This window comes from Ahaetulla prasina, chromosome 4, assembly GCF_028640845.1.
Source record: "Ahaetulla prasina isolate Xishuangbanna chromosome 4, ASM2864084v1, whole genome shotgun sequence".
NCBI classification, from domain to species: Eukaryota; Metazoa; Chordata; class Lepidosauria; order Squamata; family Colubridae; genus Ahaetulla; species Ahaetulla prasina.
Window position 1 is genome coordinate 15,069,444 of NC_080542.1, and position 23,831 is coordinate 15,093,274.

Genomic DNA, 23,831 nt, shown 5'->3' on the forward strand with positions numbered 1-23,831 from the left:
AGCTCAAATACTTTGGCCACCTATTGAGAAGAAAGGATTCATTGGAAAAGACCCTGATGTTGGGAAAGATTGAAGGCAAAAAGACGTCTTCGAACAGTGCTGGCTGTTTGATATTGAAATGGAGATGAGCACCGCCCCCTAGAGTCAGGAACAACTAGCACATATGTGCGAGGGGAACCTTTACCTTTATAGATGAAATGAATCCAGGATTTTAATGGATTTTTTTATTTTTTTATTTTGTCAAACACAACAATATATATAAATATAAACATGAAATAACCACACAAAATGAATACAACCAAAGGGAACATTAGGACAGGAATGGCAAGCACACTGATGCTCTTATGTACACCCCTTACAGACCTCTTAGGAATGGGGTGAGGTCAACAGTAGACAGTCTTAGGTTAAAGTTTTGGGGATTTTGGGATGAGACCATGGAGTCAGGTAGTGCTGTTACTGAAGTCATATTTTCTACAATCAAGATTAGAGCAGTTCACTTCAAGTTTGAATCTATTGTGTGCACGTGTATTGTTGTGGTTGAAGTTGAAGTAGTCTTCAACAGGAAGGACATTGTAGCAGATGATTTTATGAGTTATGGTCAGGTCATGCCTAAGGCAGCGTAGTTCTAAATTTTCTAAATCCAGAATTTCAAGTCTGGTGGCATAAGGTTAATAAGATTAACTGCATTTAATCTTTTTATGGTTAAAATTAATAATGTTTCTATGAACAGGCTTTTGTTTTATTTTTAGATTCACATGACTGTTTCTCGTGTCCAGAGGACCAATATCCAAGCAAAGACCTGGACAGATGCCTTCAAAAAAAGATACAATTCTTAAATTATCAAGAGCCTTTGGGGATTTCTTTGGGGATTATTGCAGTCTCCTTGTCTTTCATTTCAGCTTTAATTCTGGGGACCTTCATTAAATACCAGGACACTCCCATTGTCAAAGCCAACAACAGGAACCTCACTTACACCCTTCTCATTGCTCTCAGCCTCTCCTTCCTTTGCACTTTGCTTTTCATTGGGCAACCTGACCAAGTCAAATGTCTCATGCGACAAACTGCTTTTGGCATCATCTTCTCTGTAGCGCTTTCTTGCATATTGGGGAAAACAACCATTGTTGTTCTTGCTTTCATGGCCACTAAGCCAGGCTCCAAAATGAGGAAATGGGTGGGAAAAAGAATAGCCAATACGATTGTCCTTTCTTGCTCCCTGTCACAATGCACCATTTGTGCAGTATGGCTGGCAATTTCTCCCCCATTCCCAGATTCTGACACACATTCAGCGGTTGAAGACATTATCCTAGAATGTAATGAAGGTTCAACACCTATGTTTTATATTGTTCTTGGTGTCATGGGGTTCTTGACAGCTACCAGTTTCATAGTGGCTTTCCTGGCTAGAAATTTACCTGATATCTTTAATGAAGCCAAATTTATCACCTTCAGCATGCTAGTTTTTTGCAGTGTCTGGGCATCATTTGTTCCCACCTATTTGAGCACCAAGGGGAAGTACATGGTGGCTGTGGAGATCTTCTCCATTTTGGCTTCAGCAGCTGGATTACTGGGCTGCATCTTTTTCCCCAAATGTTACATCATTATTTTGAGGCCTGATTTTAATAAAAAGGATCGACTACTACAGATTAATTAAAATGTTTACTTGGCATTTTGAATGAAGTTAAATACTGTATGTTGTTTACAGCATGTGGGTCATTTAGCTGTATTTGCCTTTCCTTAAATTTTTTATCTTTCCTTGAATCCTTTCTTTAAACACTGTTTGTCTTTCCTTAAATCAATTAAAAAGCATAATATTTTTCTGACTTGTATGTTTAATTGGATTCTCTTTATCTAGTTTTAGGATTTGTGTGGAAAAAAGATTTTTAGATCATATTCATGCAGGAATATTTAAAATTCAAAATGTTTCGCGATTTTTTAAATCACACTGGAAACCATCAGCATGGTGGAAAAACAACATTCCTGCTTACATTTTAAAATTATTGAAGCCATTATTGTGTTTGTGTGAATGTATGTGTGTGTAGCATGTATGTGGCAAGGTTTTCCAGAAATGAATTTTCATTGCCTGTTTCTTAAAGCTGGGAAAAGAGACTGGCCAAAGTCATTCAGCTGGCTTTATACTTAAGGTGAACTAGAATTTGCAGGCTCCTGGTTTCTAGCCTAGTCAAATTCAAATGCAAACCTTTATTGTTGGAGTACAACATGTGTACTATGAGATTGGTGGAGCTTCCCTTCGTACACCCCCTCCAACACAATACAACTCAGAGTGAAAGACAGAAAATCCCTATCCCAGTGAATCCTGCTAACGAACACCCAATCCTATTGCAACATGTGAACTTATTGCATGTCGTGCCAGCCCCGCAAATCAATCATACTCTATTCTTGTCATTATTTTTCATTCAGGAGTCTGACAGCCCATGGATTCAAGTCTGTTTGTGCAGGTGCCTATGCTCCTATATCTCCTTCCTAATGGTAAGAGAATAAAGAAGTGCTGACCATGGAGTGGGTCGTCCCTAAGGATTTTCCTCACTCTTCTAATGCAGCGAGCCCTAGCGATGTCTAGTGATATCAGGGGACAGCCCAATATGTTTTGTGCTGTGCTCACCACCCTCTGTAAGGTTTTTCTCTCCATGGCTGTCAAGCTAGCATACCACACTGTATGTTCTGTCCTCCTCACCTCTGTCTGAACGATAGCTTAATTAGCCGGCTCTTATCAGCTCTGGCAGCAAAAGAGCCAGTGTCTGCCAAGAGCCCTCGTTAGCTGCCAAGATGCTGGTGAGTCACAACCTTCAGTTCTAGTCAACCAGTGGATTTGCCTGATACAAAGAGACACACCAGCTCTTGCTGCCTTTTATATCCTGTGGGGTGTGGCTCCATGATTCAGCACTTCCTAGGCCTGCCCCACCCTTGCTTCTGTTGTTCCCTCCTCTCCTGCCTACGAAACCAAGCCTGATTGCCATCAGCTGGGTCTGCAGGCGTGGCCTGGGGGGGGGGGAAAGAGTCAGGAGAAGGAGGCCTCATTATCTCTTTCACTTGGCCTGCTTCTGGTTCCTGGAGCTGAGCCAGGGAGGCCTGTGCTTCTGAGGTAAGTCCTGATGGCCCTTCCCCCTCATTGTCCAAGTCACTTTCTGGCAGCAGGCCCAGCTCCAAGGCACTTTCGGGCATGGGGCCAGGTTCGGGGACTGGAGCCACAACACTGTAATGCACTGAGTGAGGATGCTTTCTATTGTAGACCGATAAAAGGTGGTCTTGTTCTTGCTCCACTTTGTTGTTGTTGTTTTTTTGCAAAACTCTAAGGAAGTGGATAGAGAAGGCAAAAGAGAAGGCCCATAAATTATTCTTTCTTGCTCTCTAGTGCAAGCCACCATTAGTAGTGTGTGGTTGACAATTTCTCCCACATTCAGACATTTACTCTATGGCTGAAGAAATTGTTCTGGAATGTAATGAAGGTTCAGCCATCATGTTTTATACTGCCATTGGTTTTATGGATTTCTTAACTGCTATCCATTTAACAGTACTTTTCCTTGCTAGAAAGCTACCTAATAGTTTCAATGAAGCCAAATTTATCACCTTCACATGTTGGTCTTTTGCAGTGTCTGGATATGCTACCAACAAATGCTCTGTCTTGCACATTGGCAAAAAAAAATCAAAACATAAAATACAAATTAGATGGACATGACCTTATAGATGACCCTCACTCTGGCAGGTCAGAAAGAGTTAGGAGACGCCCTGTCTACCTGCGTGACTACATGGAAAAATAACATGCAAATTCCATGCAAAGAAGTGGCTCAATGCATTCTGGGAGGGGAAGAGTGTTATGTATGTAAACTTTAGGAGGGAAGTTTGGGCGGGAACAAGCACGTTGCTGATTGGCTGATGCCTCATCCAAAATAGTATTTAAAGAGGGGTTTTTGCTGTTGGTCTTTTGCTGGGTCACAATAAACTAAAGAGCTGTTGTCACTCGTGTGCTCTCCTGACTCGTTATTGCCCAAACTTAACACCTAGAGTGGGCTGTAAAGCACTGTGAAGTGGTATATAAGTCTAAGTACTATTGTTATTGCTACTATTCAAAAGAGACAATCAAAAAGCCAAAAAGGGGGGGGAAAGTCCAAAATACCTCTGTACCAACAATAATACCAATAAATAAATACCAATATTAATGCTAGACCGACACTCTAGTAAGCAACAGGTCCAATCAAGAAACAACTAATGCAGACAAACAAGCTAACAGTAAACAACAGCCTAATCAAGGAACCACTGACATCATTCCCAGTAACACTGACAGGGCAAGCCATTATTATACAATGAGAGCAAACACCACCTCCATTCCAGCACCAATGATGTTACCTACTAATGTAATGAAATGTCTGCAGAAAAATGACCAAGCTCAGATATCACTAAAGTTTCAACAATTCAAGTCTTAGCTACAAATATTCTCTTCCATTGAAACAGCCAAGTCTGGAAAAGACTTTGTACGGTACAATTATGTTTATGTGTATGTACATAGAAATAAAGTGTATGTGTCTCAAAAAGAGAGAGAAAGAGATATGGAAGGGAGGGAGAGAGATAGGAGGGAGGGAGGGGAAGAGAGAGAGAGAAATGGGAAGGAGGGAGGGAGAGAAAGAGAGAGAGAGAGATAATATAATTCTTTGAAGGGATTAGCAAATCTCAGTTTTTATTCCTTTCAATTTAAGGTCTTGACTTAAGGTCAATGGGTATTTGCATTTTCATCACTCTACTCCATTTAAAATGGGTAGAGAAATATGTCCTTTACCACATGCATTTTCTACCTAACTTTATTTTCAACTGAAATATTTTCAGATGAGAACTCTATAACAAAATTGAGAAAGAGAAATCTGATAGATCACACTGTGTTGATAAATTGAGCAATCTAGGAATTAGGAATTCACTTTGCTTCTATAAAATAAAATTAAAAACTTCAACATAGAGAATTCCAGGCTATTTCTTCCATTGGTCTTCAATCACGGATCCATGTAGAAGAGGGGAAAATGTTCCAAATGTACCAAGAAATAGAAGTTATTCTACTTCTATTACTGATTTCCCAAAAAGGGAAAACCTGCATTGAAGAATTATGTATGCAATACAACTGTTCTATGAAATGCTAATAATATTATAATAACTGTGACCCAAATAAACACATTGGTGAGCAACAGCATATCAAACAAAATTCAGAGAATACCAGTACTTTGATTAATTATATTAGTTTAGAATATCTGAAGTGAAATATGCTTCATAAAAAACCCTTATTTAAAAAACTATTCTAGGACCTACCTAGTGGCAATGAGGGAAGCGAGGCGTTTCTACGCCTCCACCCTCATTGCGTCGGCAGATAACCGCCCGGCCGCCCTGTTTCGGGTGACCCGCTCTCTCCTACATCAGGAGGTGCGGGATGACCCGTTGCAGGGACGAGCCGAGGAGTTTAGCGGTTATCTATACGATAAAATCGCTCAGCTGAGGGACGGTCTGGACCGAAATTGGGATGATCCAAGCGAGGGAGAGGAGGCACGTCTTGTTGAGTCCATTTGGGATGAGTTTGACCCTGTGGCTCCCGAGGACGTCGACAGGTTGTTGGGGAGGCTGCACGGCACGACATGTTTACTGGACCCGTGCCCTTCCTGGCTGGTACTGGCCACTCAGGCGGTGACACGAGGCTGGCTCCAGAGGATTATCAACGCTTTATTGGAAGGGTTTTCCTGCCGCCTTGAAAGAGGCGGTGGTGAGACCCTCCTTAAGAAGCCCTCCTGACCCAGCTATTTTGGGTAATTATCGCCCAGTTCCAACCTTCGCTTTGTTGCGAAGGTTGTAGAGAGTGCCGTGGCGACAGCTACCCCAATACCTGGATGAAGATGTCTATCTAGACCCGTTCCAGTCCGGCTTCCGACGCGGATACAGCACGGAGACAGCTTTGGTCGCATTGGTGGATGATCTCTGGAGGGCCAGGGACAGGGGTTATTCCTCTGCCCTGGTCCTATTAGACCTCTCGGCGGCGTTCGATACCATCGACCATGGTATCTTGCTGCGCCGGCTAGGGGGATTGGGAGTGGAAGGCACCGTATATCGGTGGTTCTCCTCCTATCTCTCCGACCGGACGCAGACGGTGTTGACGGGGGGGCAGAGGTCGACCGCGAGGGGCCTCACCTGTGGGGTCCCGCAGGGGTCGATTCTCTCGCCCCTGTTGTTCAACATCTACATGAAGCCGTTGGGTGAGATCATCAGTGGTTTCGGGGTGAGATACCAGCAGTACGCTGATGATACTCAGCTGTACTTCTCCACCCCGGGCCACCCCAATGAAGTTGTTGAAGTGCTGTCCCGGTGTTTGGAAGCCGTACGGGTCTGGATGGGGAGAAACAGGCTCAAGCTTAATCCCTCCAAGACGGAGTGGCTGGGGATGCCGGCATCCCGATTCAGTCAGCTGCAGCCGCAGCTGGCTGTCGGAGGCGAGTTATTGGCCCCAAAGGATAGGGTGCGCAACTTAGGCGTCCTCCTGGATGATCGGCTGTCGTTTGAAGATCATTTGACGGCCGTCTCCAGGAGGGCCTTCTACCAGGTTCGCCTGGTCCGGCAGTTGCGCCCCTTCCTTGATCGGGATGCCTTATGCACAGTCACTCATGCCCTCGTTACCTCTCGCTTGGATTACTGTAATGCTCTCTACATGGGGCTCCCCTTGAAGTGCACTCGGAGGCTTCAGTTAGTCCAGAATGCAGCTGCGCTGGTGATAGAGGAGCTACGCGTAGCTCCCATGTAACACCGCTCCTGCGCAGACTGCACTGGCTGCCTGTGGCCTTTCGAGTGCACTTTAAGGTGTTGGTTACGACCTTTAAAGCGCTCCATGGCTTAGGACCTGGGTACTTACGGGACCGCCTGCTGTTACCACATGCCTCCCACCGACCTGTACGCTCCCATAGAGAGGGACTTCTCAGGGTGCCGTCCGCCAAACAATGTCGGCTGGCGGCCCCCAGGGGAAGGGCCTTCTCTGTGGGGGCTCCCACTCTCTGGAACGAGCTTCCCCCTGGTTTACGTCAAATACCTGGCCTTCGGACATTCCGTCGCGAACTGAAGACCCATCTTTTTATTCGCGCAGGGCTGGCTTAATTGGATTTTAAAAGGGAATTTTACCAATTTTAAATGGGGTTTTAATTGACGATGATTTTTAACATCAGGCTAATTTTGAATAAGTTTTTTAAGGGTATTTAAATTGTGTATATTTGTATTGTTGGTTTTATTTTGCCTGTACACCGCTCTGAGTCCTTCGGGAGAAGGGCGGTATAAAAATTAAATTAAATAAATAAATAAATAAATAAATAACAGTGAGATCCAAATTTCATTTAATAGCAATAGCACTAACACTTAGATTTATATACCACTCAGTAGAGCTCTTTGAGCAGTTTACAATGTCAGCATATTGCTCCCAGCAATCTAGGTCCTCATTTTACCAAACTCAGAAGGATGGAAGACTGAATCAATCTTGAACCGGTCAAAATAAAATTAAAAAAAAAAAAATCCTTATGCCGCCAGACTTGAAATCCTGGGTTTAGAAAATTTAGAACTACGCCACCTTTGACATGACCTGAGTTTAACTCATAGAATCATCTGTTACAATGTCCTTCCTGTCGAAGACTACTTCAGCTTCAATTGCAACAATATACGAGCACACAATAGATTTAAGCTTAATGTTAACCGCTCCAATCTTGATTGCAGAAAATATGACTTCAGTAACAGAGTTGTTAATGCTTGGAATACACTACCTGACTCTGCGGTCTCTTCCGAAAATCCCAAAATCTTCAACCAAAAACTATTTAGCATTGACCTCACCCCATTCCTAAGAGGTCTGTAAGGGGCATGCATAAGAGCACAAACGTGCCTACCGTTCCTGTCCTATTGTTTCCTTTCGTTATATCCAATTAATATAGTTATTACATACTCAGATATATGCTTATATATTGTATAATTATTTCATGCTTATGCTTATATATACTGTGTGACAAAATAAAATAAATAAAATAAATAAATAGATAGATCAAATTCCTGACAGTGGCAGAGTTAGCCTGCAATACTGCATTTTAACCACTACACCACCACGGCTCTTAATACAACTTAATTTGATTTACTCTGTTGTTTAATTCATCATAGCTGAAATTTCCATTTAAATTCATCTGATTTCTCAGTTGGAAAACCAATTGCAGAGACTTGAGAAGAAAACTTTTTCACATTTCTCATTTAGTTCTTTCTATCCCCTGGCCACTGTTATTTTGTCCTTAATTCCAGGTTACAATTCCCTGTGTACCTCTGATTGTAAAGCAACCTCATGGAATAATGTATATTAGGCTGTTCTATTTCAAATGCTTCATTCTTACGGAGTGAACAGGTGGCCGAGAGATCAAACTGATCTGCAAGATGACATTATTCTTTGCATCCGTAACAATATTGTCATCCTATATAGAAGCTGAAGCAGCTCTTGATAGATGTTCTATAGGAAACCATCCTTTTATTAAGCACAAGCATTATCATTCAGAAGATTTAGTCATTGCTGGCATTTATTTTCTAATTTACATCATGTCTGACAAATTAACATTCACAAGAAATCCATCAGATGAACTGGTTGATGATTTCCTGTATGTAATTAGTTTTAAGCAATGAAATACAGAAATAATTACAATCTGTGTCATGTCTGAGTTAGAGAGAGAGATGAATTCTAGATTGCCTACGTTGCAGTATTATTTTTCTCTTTTAATAATATTACCTTAATTATCATGTGATTCCTCATATGCAAAGCAAAGTTGTATATATTTCTATTTCAATATTAGTTTCATTTTAGTTGGCTTCTTTATCAGGTGGGAATAGCCAGGGAAACTACGAACAAATAACAGTGTTTATTTGTAGTATGCAACTGCAGTTAGTCCTACATACAGATATTGTATCAAATACTCTCATAAATTTACAGTGTTTGAAAGTACAATACTGTGAGAATTGAATTCCTTTTTTAAATACCTGAGAAACATAATTATATGGAAGAAGAGCAAGGAAGAGAAGCTGGAAATGGTGGAGTAGAATATTAGAATAGGAGCTAGAAATAAACTGGGGTCCCTAAATTAAAGAAACATCCTTTAGTAATTATTTAATTATTTAAAGTAGTTATTTATGATTATTTCATTTTGAATTCAGTCCACTGAATGTATTGCCACTATTTATAGCCATCTCCAAAGGATAAAACGAAATGAAGTCTTCCAGCGTGGTATCCCAGGGAAAATTTTTTTATCAGTTGTGATATAACTTTGCCCTACAACTTTGAGGTTATTGCATTAAGCACTCAAATAGATGCCTTAATATACCTCCTTGTTTCAGTGCTCATGGGCTGTATAATATTGAGTAATATAAAATAAGAAAACATAAATTAGGATGCAGCCAATTCCAACTTAGTGAACAGATGCTCTAATACTCATTTCAGGCTGTATACGCAAAACTACCAGCACATCTTGGCTTTAGAATTTGCAATCAAGGAAATCAATCAGAATTCCAGGATCTTGCCTAACATCACCCTTGGTATCCATATCTTCAATAGCTATGCCCTGGCAAGATATATCTATCTGGCTTCCATGGAACTTCTTTCTACAAAAGGAGAGTTCATTCCAAACTACAAGTGTGATTTCAAGGACAATGTAATATCTGTGATTGCAGGACATAATGCTTACATTGCTCAGTTCATGTCAAATATTCTAAGCATTTACAAGATCCCACAGGTAAGAGCTACCCCAGAAAGAAAAAGAAAAAGTCCTTTCAACAACCCATTTATGTGACTTGTGTATAGTGGCTTGTGTATAGTGATGTACAAAATAGAAATAAAAACTACGTAATGTTCATCTGGGAGTTTGCTCCATCTAAGTATATATGTGGTACCTTGCTCAATAGTAGTAACTGTGACAGGGATCTTGAAGTCCTAGTGGACAACCCTTTAGATATGACCCAGCAGTGTGCAGCAGCTGCTAAAAAAGCCAACACAGTTCTGGGCTCCATAAACAGAGGGATAGAATCAAGATCATGTGAAGTGTTAATACCACTTTATAATGCCTTGGTAAGGCCACACTTGGAATACTGCATATCAGTTTTGGTCGCCGCAATGTAAAAAAGATGCTGAGAGTCTAGAAAGAGTGCAGAGAAGAGCCACAAAGATGATTAGGTGACTGGAGGCTAAAACATATGAAGAACGGTTGCAGGAACTGGGTATGTCTAGTTTAATGAGAAGAAGGATTAGGGGAGACATGATAGCAGTGTTCCAATATCTCAGGGATTGCCACAAAGAAGAGGGAGTCGGGCTGTTCTCCAAAGCACCTGAGGGTAGAACAAGAAGCAACGGGTGGAAACTGATCAAGGAAAGAAGCAACTTAGAACTAAGGAGAAATTTCCTGACAGTTAGAACAATTAATAAGTGGAATGACTTGCCTGCAGAAGTTGTGAATGCTGCAACACTGGAAATTTTTAAGAAAATCTTGGATAACCATCTGACTGAGATGGTGTAGGGTTTCCTGCCTGGGCAGGGGGTTGGACTAGAAGGCCTCCAAGGTCCCTTCCAACTCTGTTGTTATTATTATTATTATTAAATGTAGATCTAGCCCAGGGGTGGGTTTCACTTACCTTTGCTACCGGTTGCTCTTGCGTGTGCCCTGTCTGCGCATGGGCAGAAGCTTCTGGGCATACACAGATCATATTTGATGATGTCCGGGCAGGTGGGCAGAGCCTCCCACCACCACTGCTACCGGTTCGCCCTAACCGGGGCGAACTGGTAGCAACCCACCATTGATCTAGGCCAAATTCAAGGCACAGATATTCTTTTCTTAATCTGAGCGTACATGGATATAAAATAGAGAAAATTCATACACTTTATCATTTAATTTAATTTCATGGAGGATTACATTTATTTATTCACTAAAATATGAAGGAGGTACAAATCTTTAGCTGTCAGAATACAATATTATACCCTAGTTTATATGTTAATATACAGGTAATACTCTGGTTATAACAGTTCAGTTAGTGACCATTCAAAGTTATGCAATAACTCGCTCAAGTGTTTGTCTATGGATTTTCTCAATCATCCAGGTCATGGTTATCCTAAAGGTGCATTTTCGGGAAGCAACTGGACTTTCTTGTTTTTTTCTTTGAAGATGTTTCACTTCTCACCCAAGAAGCTTTTTCAGCTCTGACTGGATGGTGGGGAATGGAAGGATTTATATTCTTTACAGACTGCTGGACATTTGCATTTTTTTAGCAGGTTGTTAAGGTCACCTGGAGGTTTATCTGTGTCATCAGGGTCACCTGAGTGGTTCAAATTGGTGTGGAGCTTTCTTGGAATTGTTGGTTGGAACACTTCTTGAGGTGTTGTAGATTGGGGATAGATGATGTCATTCCTCCCCATCTGTTGAGAGAGGGCTGTTCAATTTTGATGTAGATGGCCTCTTTGAATGTTGAAAGAGGGTTAAAGAGGCCATATGTATCAAAATTGAACAAGTCCAGTTGCCTCTTGGAAAAAAAAAAAGCACCTTTAGGCCTCTCAAGTCCCAAAATTATGAATGTTGCAGCACCCCAGTAGTCATTTGCCCTTATGAACAACCTCAGAGACACTATTCACCCTAAGCCCTCTGCTTTCCACAACTGCTTCCTCCTCCCATCCTGCTGCACCGAACTCACTTACCTTGCAAAGATCTGTCGCCTCTCAGCCACAGTTTCTTTGCCTTTGAGGGAGAGGAAAGTAAGACGATTTCCATTCCATCCTACAAGTCGGCTTGCAAATGCTTTTCATACCCAGAGCAAAATGTTCTGGGGGCCTTGATCTCATGCAACTTCAGGCACCCATTCTCTACAAAAGGAGATGGGTGCCTGAAGTTGCATGAGATCACAGCCCCCAGAATAGCATAGCATAGCATAGCATAGCATAGCATAGCATAGCATAGCATAGCATAGCATAGCATAGCATAGCATAGCATAGCATAGCATAGCATAGCATAGCATAGCATAGCATAGAATATTTTATTGGCCAAGTGTGATTGGACACACAAGGAATTTGTCTTGGTGCATATGCTCTCAGTGTACATAAAAGAAAAGATACCTTCATCAAGGTACAACACTTACAACACTTAATGATGGTCATAGGGTACAAATTTAACACTTAATGATACAACACTTAATGATAGTCATAGGGTACAAATAAGCAATCAGGAAACAGTATCAGTATAAATCGTAAGGATACAAGCAACAAAGTTACAGTCATACAGTCATAAGTGGAAGGAGATGGGTGATGGGAACGATGAGAAAATTAATAGTAGTGCAGATTTAGTAAATAGTTTGTCAGTGTTGAGGGAATTATTTGTTTAGCAGAGTGATGGCATTCGGGGGAAAAACTGTTCTTGTGTTTAGTTGTTCTGGTGTGCAGTGCTCAATAGTGTCGTTTTGAGGGTAGGAGTTGAAACAGTTCATGTTCAGGAAGCGAGAGGTCTGTAAGTATTTTCACAGCCCTCTTTTTGACTGGTGCAGTATACAGGTCCTCAATGGAAGGCAGGTTGGTAGCAATTATTTTTTCTGCAGTTCTAATGATCCTCTGAAGTCTTTGTCTGTCTTGTTGGGTTGCAGAACCAAACCAGACAGTTATAGAGGTGCAGATGACACACTCAATAATTCCTCTGTAGAACTGGACAGAATTCTACAGAGTTTGAGTAGTTTGAGTTTTCTGGGCAGTTTGAGTTTTCTGAGTTGGCGCAGAAAGAACATTCTTTGTTGTCCTTTTTTGGTTATGTTTTTGATGTTAGGTCTCCATTTTAGATCTTGCAAAATGGTAGAACCTAGAAATTTGAAGGTTTCTACTGTTGATACTGTGTTGTCTAGTATTGTCAGAGGTGGAAGTATGGAGGGTTTCTCCTAAAGTCTACCACCATTTCTACGGTTTTGAGTGTGTTCAATTCCAGATTGTTTCAGTTGCATCATGAGGCTAGTCGTTCAACCTCCCATCTGTATGCGGATTCATCATTGTCTCGAATGAGACCGATCACTGTTGTGTCATCTGTGAACTCCAGTAGTTTGACAGATGGATCGTTGGAGATGCAGACATTGGTATACAGAGAGAAGAAAAGTGGGGAGAGCACACAACCTTTAACTCTCAGCGTGAAAAGCATTTGCAAGTCAATCAGACACTGGAAGTGAAATCCTGTCGCTTTCAGCATCCCATCAACTTGCAATTGCTTTTCACACTGAGAGTGAAATATTCTGGGACCTGTGAACCGATGCGACTTCAGACACCCATTTTCTGCAAAAGTGGATGGGTGCCTGAAGTCATGTGCGATAATTCACTCCTACGAATCTTTCAGTCACAAATAGAATTGGCAGGCTCCATTACATTCTTATGTCAAAGATTCCCTGTAATTAAGTAAAATATAAGAGCATTGTTGATATTGGATAACAACAGAAGACTTGTAATTAAAGTATATTGATCCCCTTTCTATTAAAATATTTCTGATAATATGATTGATTTAATTTTTATTTCAAAGTTTCATCTAGATAATGAATGTATTCCTTAAAAATGGATAAGTATTTGGCTCTGAAAAGATATGCTCCAATTTCTTTCTTTTTTCTTAGCTCCTATATGGTTCTGCTATGCAGACAGATGACAACCTACAAGCTGCTTACTTCCATCAATTATTTCCAGATGAAGATCTTCAACTTATGGGAATCATCCAATTGTTGCTTCACTTCAAATGGAAATGGATTGGCCTCATTATACAAAACCCTGAAAGAGGAAAGAGTTTCATACAGAATAGGCTTGATATGTTTTCAAAGAAAGGCATCTGTTTTGACTTCATAGAAGAAATGCCAAGGGAAACTGTTACCAATGAAATTGAGGTTCAACTTAATGGCTATTTTATGATATACCGGGTCATTATGAGAGGTACTGCCAATGTTGTGATCATATATTGTGAAAATGAGGACATAACCGCTTTTAGAATGTTGCCCTTTGTTTCGGAATTCGTTGACCTGCCAGTGAAGAGAAAAGATAAAGTTTGGATAATGCCAGCACAGATGGAATTCACATCAATCCCCTTTCAAAGAACCAGAGGCATGGACTTCATCCATGGTGCGCTATCGTTGGCAGTTTCCTCCAAGGAAATGTTAGGGTTTCAGAAATTTATTCAGATGAGAAAGCCTTCTTCTTCAGAAGAAGACAGTTTGACCACTCTGTTTTGGGAATATGCATTTGAATGTTCTTTCCCAAATGCTAGGTTAGATGAGGACGATGACAATCAATGCACTGGTGAGGAGTCATTGGAGACCCTTCCCAAATGTCTATTTGAAACTAGTATAACTGGGCAAAGTTACAGCATTTACAATGCTGTCTATGCAGTGGCCCATGCTCTGCAAGCCATGCTTTCATCTAAGAGCAGAAAAAGAGGAAATGCTTGGGAACTCAAGACTCTAAATCAACAATCATGGCAGGTAAAAATGAAATGAATGTAAATATCCCTTTATATAAGTTCCAGTCATATAAATGTTTGGCTAATATTCTAGAATTGTATAGCTAATAGGATCAAAGCAGTGGTGAAATCCATTTTTTTTAACTACCAATTCTGTGGTCATGGTTTGGTGGGCGTGGTGTGGCTTGGTGGGCGTGGCTTGGTGGGCATGGCAGGGGAAGGATACTGCAAAATCTTCATTTCCACCCCCTCCTGGGGGAAGGATATTTCAAATTTTCCATTCCCAGTCCACTCTGGGGCCAGCCAGAGGTGGTATTTGCTGGTTTTCCAAACTACTCAGAATTTCCGCTACCGGTTCTAACCTGTCAGAACCTGCTGGATTTCACCCCTGGATCAAAGTGATTTGTCACATATTTAAAGGGGGTAGATTTTGCTCTAATAATTCAGGATAACATTAAATGTGGTGTGCAACAATGCTGAGGAGGCAATAGCAAATGTTTACTTAAGAGGAAAAGCAGTTCTTGGAAGAAGACAAAGCTGACATCAGAGGGTGGTGCTGTGCAAAAAAAAAACACGTTTCCAGATAAATGAGGCTGTTTAATAGACAAATTGAAACATAACTAATATGTCCTTGAATCTCACTGTGGATTGTGGTGGTTTTATCAGAGTATTCTCCTGGCAATCACTGAATCTTATGATGCAAATGTTTCTTTTAAGCTATAAAACCACTGTATCCTGAGATCTATTATGTTTTTTGTTATGAATATGTATGCAAGGATCACTTTGCCCTCCTTTTTGAAATATTTAAATATGAATGCATCCTTTGGTCTGCAGGAATTATCCCCCTCACACACAATTTATGTACTGAATTCCTCCATTACACAAGGCTAACAATAAATATTTATTTATTTTATTTATTTATTTTGTCACACAGTATATATGAGCGTAAGCATGAAATAACTATATAGTATATAAGTATATATATATATATGAGTATGTAATAACTAAATTAATTGAATATAAAGAAAGGAAACAATAGGACAAGAACGGTAGGCACTCTTGTGCTCTTATGCACGCCCCTTATAGACCTCTTAGGAATGGGGTGAGGTCAATAGTAGACAGTTTTTGTTTGAAGATTTTGGGATTTTGGGAAGAGACCACATAGTCAGGTAGTGTATTCCAGGCATTAACAACTCTGTTACTGAAGTCATATTTTCTGCAATCAAGATTGGAGTGGTTAACATTAAGCTTAAATCTATTGTGTGCTCGTGTATTGTTGCAATTGAAGCTGAAGCAGTCTTTGACAGGAAGGACATTGTAATAGATGATTCTGTGAGTTAAACTCAAGTCATGTCGAAGCCGGCGTAGTTCTAAATTTTCTAAACCCAGGATTTCAAGTCTGGTGGCATAAGGTATTTTGTTGTATTCTGAGGAGTGGAGAACTCTTCTTGTAAAATATTTCCGGACACGTTCAATTGTACTGATGTCAGAAATGTGGTATGGGTTCGAGACAGTCGATCTGTATTCAAGAATTGGTCTAGCAAATGTTTTATATGCTCTGATTACTCTGGTTAGTAGAGTACTGCAATGATCTTTGATGATTTGCTTTGGGTTCTGCGTTTTAATTCCACAGCGAGGAGAAGATTATGAGATGTGAAAAAGAAAGGAAGGAAGGAAAAAAGGAAGGAAGGAAGGAAGGAAGGAAGGAAGGAAGGAAGGAAGGAAGGAGGAAGGAAGTGAGTGAGTGAGTGAGTGAGTGAGGGTGGAAGATCATTTAGCAGTGAAGAAAGGCAGATCACAGCAAGAGGGTTAAAAGTTGTTTGTTCTTCATAGATAAGACACCAATGTCATTTTTAACACACCACAGTTCTGAAGCAATAGAATTTAAACAAGATTTCAGAAAGGGCTATGTTAGCACTTTTCATAAAATATTATCAGCTGTTTGAAAATATTGCTTCTTGCATGATGGGAATGCCAAAGGAGTTATAAAATAATGTATAGACATTCCGTTTGGAAAGGATGCATAAGCCTTTAGAAGGACTGTTAATAGAAGAAAAATGGTGATTCATTCATGCAAAAGAGGGAATGTGAAATACACACACACACACACACACACACACACACACACAAACACAAACACATTACAAACAATGTTTGCTGATTAATCTGCCTCAAAAGGGTAATATCTATCTTATTAAAGTGCCTTCATTCATACTTGCTTATTATTTGCAATTCTTAAAATTTGCTTCCAATTTTTTCTATGTAGTTACATTGGTATCTGAGGGCTGTTTCATTCAACAACAGTGCAGGGGAAATGGTTTCCTTTGATGAAAGAGGCAAACTAGCAACTGGGTTTGATGTTATTAACTGGGTCACGTTCTCCAACCAATCATTCCATCGAATCAAAATTGGAAACATAGCTCCAGTCAATATCCCCCAAGAACTTCTAACTATTTCTGCAAAGGAGACAATCTGGCCTATCATGTTTAATCAGGTAATTTTTGCAACAATATCATGTCACAGGGAATAATTATTATTGTTTCTGTTATTTTCACTTGCTGGTTCAATATTCAGGCAGTTTCTTACAGGCACATTATTCCAGTTTCGGCTTTGCCATTTGAAGGCCTTCAGTTTGAGGCTCTGCAGCATGAAGAAAACACCTCAGCCCACCACAGGAGTGGTGAGATTCAAAAAATTTTATTACCGGTTCTGTGGGCATGGAGTGGCTTGGTGGGCATGGCAGGAGAAGGATACTGTAAAATCTCCATTCCTACCTCACTCCAGGGGAAGGATACTGTAAAATCTCTATTCCCTCCCCACTCTAGGAGAAGGTTACTGCAAAATCCCTATTTCCTCTCGATCAGCTGGGACTCGGGAGGCAGAGAATAACAATAACAATATAACAACAACAGAGTTGGAAGGGACCTTGGAGGCCTTCTAGTCCAATCCCCTGCCCAGGCAGGAAACCCTACACCATCTCAGTCAGATGGTTATCCAACATTTTCTTAAAAATTTCCAGTGTTGGAGCATTCACAACTTCTGCAGGCAAGAATAAATGGGGGTGGGGTCAGTCAGAGGTGGTATTGACCAGTTCTCCAAACTTCTCAAAATTTCTGCTACTGGTTCTCCAGAACTGGTCAGAACCTGCTGAATACCACCTCTGCACGGCAGAGAATGTTGATGAAGCAGGTCAAATAGATCAAGGAGAAACTACCAACTTCCTGGATAGCTGCTCCTTGCAAGCGAACCATGGAGTGAAAGCTTTAGTAATCAGCAAATGAGTTGAACTTTGGACAATCCAGCACTGTTGGAACTCTGAGGAAATGAAAATTGGGACTTAGAGCCATTCCAGATTCAGATGAAGATATTCATGAAATGGTAGTTCAGGTTCTTCAGATTTGTTAGATTGGTGATTGGATAAATAAATAAGAAATAGATAAAATATATTCAATCAATACATACTAAGTTATGCTAAGAAAAGTTCTAAGATTTTATTTAGTTCACATGGCGTAACAGAATATATCATTAACCATTGTTTTTTTTTTCAGTATTTGGTTTGCTTCTTCTTTCTGAAAGATACTTGTAAGGTCTAGCAGCCAGAATATGTAGATTATTTAGCCATGACAAAGTCATGATGCTTGGATGCAGCATGAGGAGGCTAGTCTACATTGAACCCCAGTTCTGAGACAGTTCATAGTGTACATTGTAAGGAAAATAACAAGACAACAAATGTTGTCATTTTAAATTAGTCACCAATTGATACCACAATTAATAAAAGTTACTCAGGATGGCAGATATATGGGGTAGAACTAGATGTTCTAAAAACCTTTCTGCTAGGAATGTAAGCACCTAATGTCTGTAAGTTACTTTTTATAAGCATATGATGGATCAAATGTTATGTTAATCACATCAGATTTGGTGTCTTAAGGAATGCTGTGGTGTTTTAAGTAGAAGTTCTACAGTTAACTATCTGAGAAGATAATTCAAACTACCCAAGGGTTACTACCAAAGTCTTTTTTTTTTTTTTTATGAAAACTTTAACTAACATTTGGAAAAAAAATGGCAATTCTAGAGAACATATTTTTCATAAAGAAATCAATCATTTTCAAGCACAGATATGACATAGGATTTTAGAAATTTAGCTATTGTGGCTAACTGTACCCCTAATTTTAAGGGTACAGATCTTACTGAAGACTTTTACTTATCACAATCTGATGGAATTTTTTTAAAAAAGAAATCAATATATTTTAGATGGAAACTTAAATATAGACTTTACTATATAAAGACTGAATAGTGAAAGAATGTTGAGAGATTATTAGAATGTGTTGAGAACAGTTTAAATAAAGGTATAAATATATGGGATATAAGCAAACCTATAATTAGGGTCTATTTTATACAACACAACAATGAATTGAAAAAGAAAACTCGAGAAAAATTGCATGTGATCTTATACGAAATTATAGGAAATAATTAAGGAAACCACCCATAAAGACAAATATTTTAAATCAAATTAAACTTGTTCAGCAGCAATTATCTATGCACAGAGTAACAGAATCAGAGATTAAATCGAACTATCTTGAACAAGAGAATTTTGAATATACAAATACACAGGAAGGTGACTATCTTATAAACTACAAAATGGGGTGTGTGTGTGTGTCAAAGTGGGTTTCCACCCAAAAGCCAATTAAAGAATGATGTGAGGACAACTTTGATTAGAAAAACAAGCTGCCTTAATTTTGTTTGTTTGTTTGTTTGTTTTGTTTGTTTACATTTATACCCCGCCCTTCTCTGAAGACTCAGGGCGGCTTACAGTGTATAAGGCAATAGTCTCATTCTATTTTGTATATTTTTTACAAAGTCAACTTATTGCCCCCCCAACAATCTAGGTCCTCATTTTACCTACCTTATAAAGGATGGAAGGCTGAGTCAACCTTGGGCGGGGCTCGAACCTGCAGTAATTGCAGGCTACTGTGTTCTTAATAACAGGCTTTACCAGCGTGAGCTAAACCGGCCCAATAAATGCATCCTTTTAGATGCAAAGGAAGCATTTGACAACCTCAACCACCCACCCACCCCCGCAAAGAGCTAGAATTTATGGATTTTGGTGAGGATTTTGTAAAATGGGTTACATTGATGCATCACAAAATGTACAGATTATGTAAATGTTGATCTGATAAATCTTGTGTTATTTTAAAGGACCTGTGACAAGGACATCTGCTGTACTCACTTTTATGTCTATTAGATTTGGAAATCCTGAATAGGGGGAAAAAAGGAGGGGATAAAGTAATTAAAGGTTAAAAATGAGATAGATAAATTAAGGGCATTTGCAAATTATGTGGTATTGGTGGTGAGATAAGATCCAAGTTAACATTAATTTTAGCAATCACTTTATTAGACATACCATTTTGAGAATCTGAAATGGTTTTATGCCCCAAAATACCTTTATGGTTCTTTCCCCTTGAAGCATATTATAGAAAGGAAATGATGGTTGGACAGAAATGGTGAAGGTACGCTGATTTATTCAACAATTTTCAGGGCAATATCAATATCTAGAAAAATCCTGGCGTCAAGTGCCAGTGGTTCCTGTATCTGCAACTTACTGAAAGATTTAAAGTTGATAAAAGATTTATGATTTTGAACAAGGCACAACCAATTTTGAAATAGAACTATGTACAAATAATGAGCACCTCATTATTTGTATAAACAAAATGTATAAACATTTGTTAAAATAGAAGTGGAAGAGGAATTAGTCAAAATGGGATTAATGGGCCTCTGGTGGCTCAGACTGGTAAAACAGTCTGTTATTAACACAGCTGCTTGCAATTACTGCAGGTTCAAGTCCCACCAGGCCCAAGGTTGACTCAGCCTTCCATCCTTTATAAGGTAGGTAAAATGAGGACCCAGATTGTTGGGGGGCAATAAGTTGACTTTGTATATAATATACAAATGGATGAAGACTATTGCTTGACATAGTGTAAGCTGCCCTGAGTCTTCGGAGAAGGGCGAGATATAAATGCAAATAAAAAAAAATTGTATGATACATTGGACAAAAATATTTCAGCATAATATACAAATTGTTCAACAGGAAAACATATGGATCAATAGATTGAAATTTGCAACAAGCTATAATCTAAGAGAGAATTGCTACAGAATAATATCTAGATGTATTTATCCCAAGAAAGAAAAAAACTGGATAATGAGCATGAGACTAACAAAGCAAAGCATCAGTCTGGCAACCAAATGTAAATTAGTCCTCTAATAATTGTGAAAGTTCCACCTTTTTTTAGGTAGGAAAATATCCTATCTTGAGCAACAGTGATGCTTGAACTGTGTATCCCTTTGACACCAAAAGTAATCAACAATCAAATGCTGAAGCGCATTTATCTTTGATGAAGGTTTTTTTTCCTTTCTTTTTCTTTTTCTTTTCTTTTATGTACACTGAGAGCATATGCACCAAAACAAATTCCTTTTGTGTCCAATCACACTTGGCCAATAAATTCTATTCGATTCTATAACACCAGACATTTCACTAGAAGGCAAAATGACAAAACTGCATCTCACTTATTTTGGCCATGTCATGTAGGGGAATTCACTGGAAAAAAACAATTATAGTAGTGGCCAAAATTGTGGAAACCTTTTTAGGAAAAGTGTATTTTTGAGGTTTGATGACTAATAACACTCCTTTTTTTTAGTAGTACCATAAAATCATATATCAATGGAAAGATAATTTAATCAAGAATGCAATGCAAGAAAGTTTGCTCAATTATCTGTATTCTATGAAAAGTTATAGCCAAATAACCAGAAAAAGGAAGCACAACTTGCTTAGGTTGATATCAGGTAGCTTTCCTTCATCTGACTGTAGTCAATGAGCATGAGTGTTTAGAGAGCCAATCAGGTGTCATCTTGTTTTGGCAATCAGCCAATCAGTTCACAGTAGGATTCAGTTATTGATGTATTGAAGCTGAGTATTGAAGCTGAGAGGAGGACATTTGTCAGTGTGATATGTGATTGCTATCAAGTTGGTTGGGTTTTTTTTGTGTGTGTATGTTCTTTCATTTAGTGAGCTTGTAAAACATAATAAAATTAAAGTAATGGTGCAAAGAGTTGACTGGTCGCCCAGAAAGTGATGTAAAATAGTATTATTAAGTGAACAAGGCTACAATTATAAAGAAATTAGAAGAAAAATTGGTGGAAACTTAACCAAAAGTGGCATTTCTAAGTTTTTGAAAAGGTATAAGGAGACTCAGTCACTACAAAATCACACTGGTAAGGGCATGAAAAGGTGCACAACAGCAAGTGATATGGAAGAATTAAGAGACTGTGTCTATGTGACAAAAAAAAAATCATCTGGGTATATACAAGATGAAATGGTGCAATGCAATGCAATGTGAAGTTGAGTGCAAGGACTGTTTGGCTCAGACTGTAGGAATTTGGCCTAAAATCTAGAATTCCATGAAAAAAGCCACTTTTATCTCTCAGACAAAGGTTGAAAAGCATTACATTCTTGATTAAATTATCTTTACATTGATATATATTTTTATGGTCCTACTCCAAAAAAAAGTGGTGTTAGCCATCAAACCTCAAAAATACACTACTACTACTACTACTACTACTACTACTACTACTACTACTAATAATAATAATAATAATAATAATAATAATAATAATAATAATAAATCCAGCATAATTATCTCATTTGCTGTGTATGCTGTCATTTTGTGTAAATAAAATAACAACAACAACAACAACAACAACAGAGTTGGAAGGGACCTTGGAGGTTCTAGTCCAACCCCCTGCCCAGGCAGGAAACCCTACACCATTTCAGACAAATGGTTATCCAACATTTTCTTAAAAATTTCCAGTGTTGGAGCATTCACAACTTCTCCAGGCAAGTTGTTCCACTGGTTAATTGTTCTGTCAGGAAATTTCTCCTTAGTTCTAAGTTGCTTCTCTCTTTGATTAGTTTCCACTCATTGCTTCTTGTTCTATCCTCAGGTGCTTTGGAGAACAGCCCGACTCCCTCTTCTTTGTGGCAACCCCTGAGATATTGGAACACTGCTATCATGTCTTCCCTAGTCCTTCTTTTCATTAAACTAGGCATACTGAGTTCCTGCAACCGTTCTTCATATGTTTTAGCCTCCCGTCCCCTAATCGTCTTTGTTGCTCTTCTCTGCAATCTTTCTAGAGTCTCAACATCTTTTTTACATCGTGGCGACCAAAACTGAATGCAATATTCCAAGTGTGGCCTTACCAAGGCATTATAAAGTGGTATTAACACTTCACGTGATCTTGATTCTATCCCTCTGTTTATGCAGCCCAGAACTGTATTGGCTTTTTTGGCAGCTGCTGCACACTGCTGGCTCATATCTAAATGGTTGTCCACTAGGATTCCAAGATCCCTCCCACAGTTACTACTGTTGAGCAAGATACCATATATACGGTACCTGTGCATTTTGGTTTTTTGGCCTAAATGTAGAACCTTACTTTTTTCATTGTTGAATTTCATTTTGTTAGATAGCGCCCAATGTTCTAGCCTATCAAGATCTTTCTGTATCTTGAGACTATCTTCTGGAGTGTTGGCTATTCCTGCCGGCTTGGTGTCATCTGCAAATTTGATGAGTTCCCCATCTATCCCCTCGTCCCAACAGGAGACAACTTTTCCCAACAGGTTTCCACAATTTTGGCCATTGCTATATATGGGAAATAGTTAGTGGTAAAAGTAAATCAGGCCATCAAAGAACATGATGGCTGGACACCATCATCAAAGCTGACACTAGCCAGAATATTGAAAAACACAAAGAAATAGTGCAAGATCAGAAGATGTGGAGAGACTTTGTCCATTGAATCATCAAGAATTGGAAATGCCTTCATCATGATCATCATCATCATCCTGGCTAAAATGGACAAAGGGGCTTCAAATACTTGCTGAAAGTGTAAAACTCAACCAAGAACTCTAACCACCTTTGATAGATTTCCAAAAAAGCTAAACAATGTTGGATTAAAAATGTTAATTTAAAACTTTGAAAATTAATATAGAGTTTAGATATGATATTTTAAATGTTGGGGTTTATGGACAAAGTATATAAATATACTGTTAAAAGACGGGTTGAATTTAAGAGCTTTTTATATCCTTTGGATGTAAAGATGTTGTATGTCATTTTTGAATATACTTTTGTTTTTTTGAATTAGCAAGTATCTTTTTGCATCCCTTTCTTACTGTCATTTTCTTCTTTCTGATTGTTAATTTTGGTTAGTTCTTATGTTTTATAATATGTAAATATTTATATGTCTAAAATGCTAGTGAAATCCCAAACTCTTTAGATGCAAGAATTCCTAAATGTTAAAGGC

General features: G+C 39.1%; 1 protein-coding gene across 1 annotated transcript in view; it reads left to right on the forward strand.

The window, feature by feature from the left end:
* LOC131197978 (vomeronasal type-2 receptor 26-like) overlaps window positions 1-23,831 on the forward strand; it is a 42,849-nt gene that overhangs the window by 15,155 nt on the left and 3,863 nt on the right. Inside the window, exons 4-5 of the mRNA XM_058182486.1 lie at window positions 9,501-9,770; window positions 13,651-14,505. Coding sequence (XP_058038469.1) covers window positions 9,501-9,770; window positions 13,651-14,505 — 1,125 coding nt within the window. The remainder of the gene's footprint in view (window positions 1-9,500; window positions 9,771-13,650; window positions 14,506-23,831) is intronic.